The 3,340-nt window shown below is 55.9% G+C and overlaps 1 protein-coding gene across 1 annotated transcript in view; it reads left to right on the forward strand.

Moving 5' to 3' along the window:
• The window catches only part of ITGB2 (integrin, beta 2 (complement component 3 receptor 3 and 4 subunit)), a 6,282-nt gene extending 5,269 nt beyond the window's left edge, over nt 1–1,013 (forward strand). The window contains exons 13-16 of the mRNA XM_010001086.1: nt 1–114; nt 254–456; nt 535–701; nt 948–1,013. The exon at nt 1–114 is cut by the window's left edge and continues 3 nt beyond it. Of these exons, the coding sequence (XP_009999388.1) occupies nt 1–114; nt 254–456; nt 535–701; nt 948–1,013 (550 nt within the window). The remainder of the gene's footprint in view (nt 115–253; nt 457–534; nt 702–947) is intronic.
• The last annotated feature ends 2,327 nt before the right edge of the window (nt 1,014–3,340 follow it).

Here is a 3,340-nt window from a genome sequence, read left to right on the forward strand (position 1 = left end):
GGTGTGCAGCCTGCGCGGGACCTGCCACTGCAACCGCTGCCAGTGCCGCGACGGGTACCAGCCCCCGTTCTGCCAGGAGTGCCCCACCTGCCCCTCGCCTTGCGGCACACACCTGTGAGTGACACCTCTGGGGAAGGGACAGGGGGTGGCCTGGGTTCCCCTGCCCGTCCTGGGGCTGAGCGCGGCCCCAGCCCATGCCGGGTCAGAGGGGCTCTGCTCCCGCAGAGGTGAGCTGTGCCCACACGTTTTTCAGCTCCTGCGTGGAGTGCAAGGCCTTCCAGAGCGGCCCCTTTGAGAAGAACTGCTCCGAGGCCTGCCCTGACATCTGGGTGACCGAGGGGTTGACAGAGGAGGGCAAGCCCTGCAGGGAGAAGGACTCCAACAACTGCTGGATCTCCTTCCGCATGGTCCAGGGAGATGGCAAGATGTTTAACGTCACCTACGATCCTAACAGAGGTACCCCCAGCCCCTGCTCCTCCCGCCCCGCCGCCTCGAAGGGGGCTGCAGCTGATGTGTGTCTTGTCTGCCCCACAGAGTGCCCGGAGCCTCCCAACATCGCCCTGATCGTGGGTGGCACCGTGGCTGCCGTGGCCCTCATCGGCCTGGTGCTCCTGCTGATCTGGCGGCTCTTGACGGAGCTGTTTGACCGCCGGGAATACCGCCGCTTCGAGAAGGAGAAGTCCAAGGCCAAGTGGAACGACGTAAGGGAGCCCGTCCACAGCACTGGGGTGTGCTGGGAGGTTCATGTACACCTGGTGGGGACGTGCTCTGCAGAGGGAGCCAGGGCTGACCTGAGCCCACTGAGCTGCCCGGCTGGACTTGGCCGGAGCTGCAGGTTCTTCTGCCAACACTGCAGCGTTCACGTTGGGAGGGGTGGGGTGGGTAATGCTCCACTGAAAACCTGGTAACAGCACAACAGCGTGGGCCTTTCACCTCTCTCCCTCCAGGCTGATAACCCCCTCTTCAGGAGTGCCACCACCACAGTTGTGAACCCCAGGTTCAGCGAGCAATGACGCGGAGCGACGCTCAGCAGCGCCAGGACCCACCCTTAAATAAGGAAATGCCAAGCTAAGGAAATCTCAATCTAAGGTTCCCACCTCCTCTTCTTTATCCTGCTGGTTTGTTCCCTTCTTCCAGGAGGCCACCAGCACGTCAGGTACCGGCTGAGGGTCTGCACCATGCCTGTCTCCTGGAGAGCACTCCATGGTTGGATTAGTAGGAGCTGGGAGAAGGGAACAGACACAGCTTTGCTGTGGGTGGGACTGCAGAACAGGTCTCACCCGTGGGCACCTGTACCAGTTACCAACTGTCTCAGCTCTTGATGCTAACTCGGCCTTTCTGTCAGGAGTCTTGGACACCAAGCCCCAAAACCAGCTGAGCACACAGAATGCTTCCAGCTTCGTTTCGGAGCTGGGATTTCAAAACTGCCACTTCCTTTCTGCTCCAGCAGGATCTGCTCCCAGGCTGTGCCGTGCCTTCTGCTGCTGCACTGGTCTCCACCACCATGTCTGGACTAGCTTTTAAAGTGCTTGCTCACTGCTCAGCTGGACGTGGAGGGTCCTCTAGGCTGGTGATCTGCTCTGGATGTTGCAGGGAGGTGATAGGCCCTAAGGGCTAGTGAGCATCTTTACTTGGAGATGAACAACTGGGGAACATGCACTGAATCTTTTTTCCACACCATCAGCTGCTTCCTGGTGTTGCTCCCTCTCAGAGCTACCTCAGGCAAGGCTCTGCTTGGCCTCCTGCATGCCAGGCTTACCCCTGCCAGGCCTTGAGCCCTCTGCACTGCCAGGAGGCCAAGGGGAAACTGTTGGAACAATGAAACATGGGCACGGGAAACGTTGCCTGCAGCTCAGAGCCACAGCTCCTTCCACCCCCCTTGGGGCCAGACCTGTTCCCTGCTCTGTGCGCGCATCAGACGTGCCAAGGACCAGGCAGTACCCAGAGCATCTCCAGCTCAGCACGTTTCCAAACCATGCACAGCAGCTGATTTCTCTGCCACTGTGGGGTTGTTCCTATGAAATAGCGGTAAAATTCCACGTTTGCTTTTAAGTTTGGGAACAATTTGCATATAGCTGTATTATGTCACATCTTCATTTGCTCTCAGAAGAGGTTTAATGTTAATAAAAAATAATATATAAAGTAAATACTTCTGTCCTGCTAAGAATCAGATGCCAGGGCAGCAGCTGGAGTGTTCATAAGAGAAAATACAGCAAAATCCTGTCATTGCTGCCAGCGTCTCCCATGGATGTAGCCCCTGGGGAAGATGCTGGCCAGGGAAACAAACTGTCTTCTACACTCATTTGTCATCTACATCCTGAAAGGTCCTCCCCTGTGAGCCAAAACCAACTCACAAAGTGATGCAAACCAGTTCTTGTCCCTGCCCATCTGCTGACAGCTACATGTAAACCACCTTAAACAAGCATCTGTACTGTCTCACCTCAGGGGCTGTTCTTCAGGAGTGACTACAAGGGTGTTGGGGCAAGGAAAGAAGCAGCAAAGTGTGCCTGATACTCCCCCCAACACTATCCCAGCCTCCAGCTGTTTTTGGCTCAAGGACCCCCAACTCAGTGTAGGTCCCATGCACCCCATGTCTGTCTGCACAGAGACACCCAGTAGGGCACTGGGTCCTTCTGCCAGGGACCCAGGCAGAGGCTGTTGTCACTGGAACATGGTGAGACCATCTGTCCTCCCCTGTCAGCAGCTGCAGGTCTCACAGCGGGTGTTGTGCATGTGGTACAAGTACAACCATGTACGTGCTTTGAAAGACAACTGGAGGAAATCAGTGAGGGATCCAAACTTTTTCAAAACGAAATATGATCAGTGATTGCATTAGAGAGAAGTGTTTGCTGAGGTACATGCAAAACCCAGAGGGAAAACAGTGAACTAGGAGGGTCCTTCGGGCCTCTGGTCTTGCCTTAGCCCAAAGGCTTGGTGGTCCCTCTGAGGAGACCTGCTCACAAAAGCCAGAAGTATTTCTCAGCCAGGTGTGGAACAGCCCTTTCTCCAGGCTTCAAGCACTGCCCCAGGCCATCCTTTCTTGAAGTTGTTTCATTTCCACCAAGAATAACTGAAGCTACTTTCTCTGTTCGGGGCTGGGGAGGGAGCCAGCTGATTTTCAAGTCCAGATGTTGAATTAATTTTGGTAAGAGCAGAAGTCAGCAGTACAGGCTGGGACACCTCGACTGGTGCACGTGGCTGTCCTGAATGCTGCCCCACCACTGCACACATAACCCCCACCCACCCCATGACACACCCCATCACTTCAGAGATGAGGCAAAGCCCCTGCAGAGGCTCTGCAGACACTCTGTGCCCCATTGGCTCCCCTTACCACTTCCCA

Source organism: Chaetura pelagica, unplaced genomic scaffold (assembly GCF_000747805.2).
Source record: "Chaetura pelagica isolate M959 unplaced genomic scaffold, ChaPel_1.0 scaffold611, whole genome shotgun sequence".
Classification (NCBI taxonomy): domain Eukaryota; kingdom Metazoa; phylum Chordata; class Aves; order Apodiformes; family Apodidae; genus Chaetura; species Chaetura pelagica.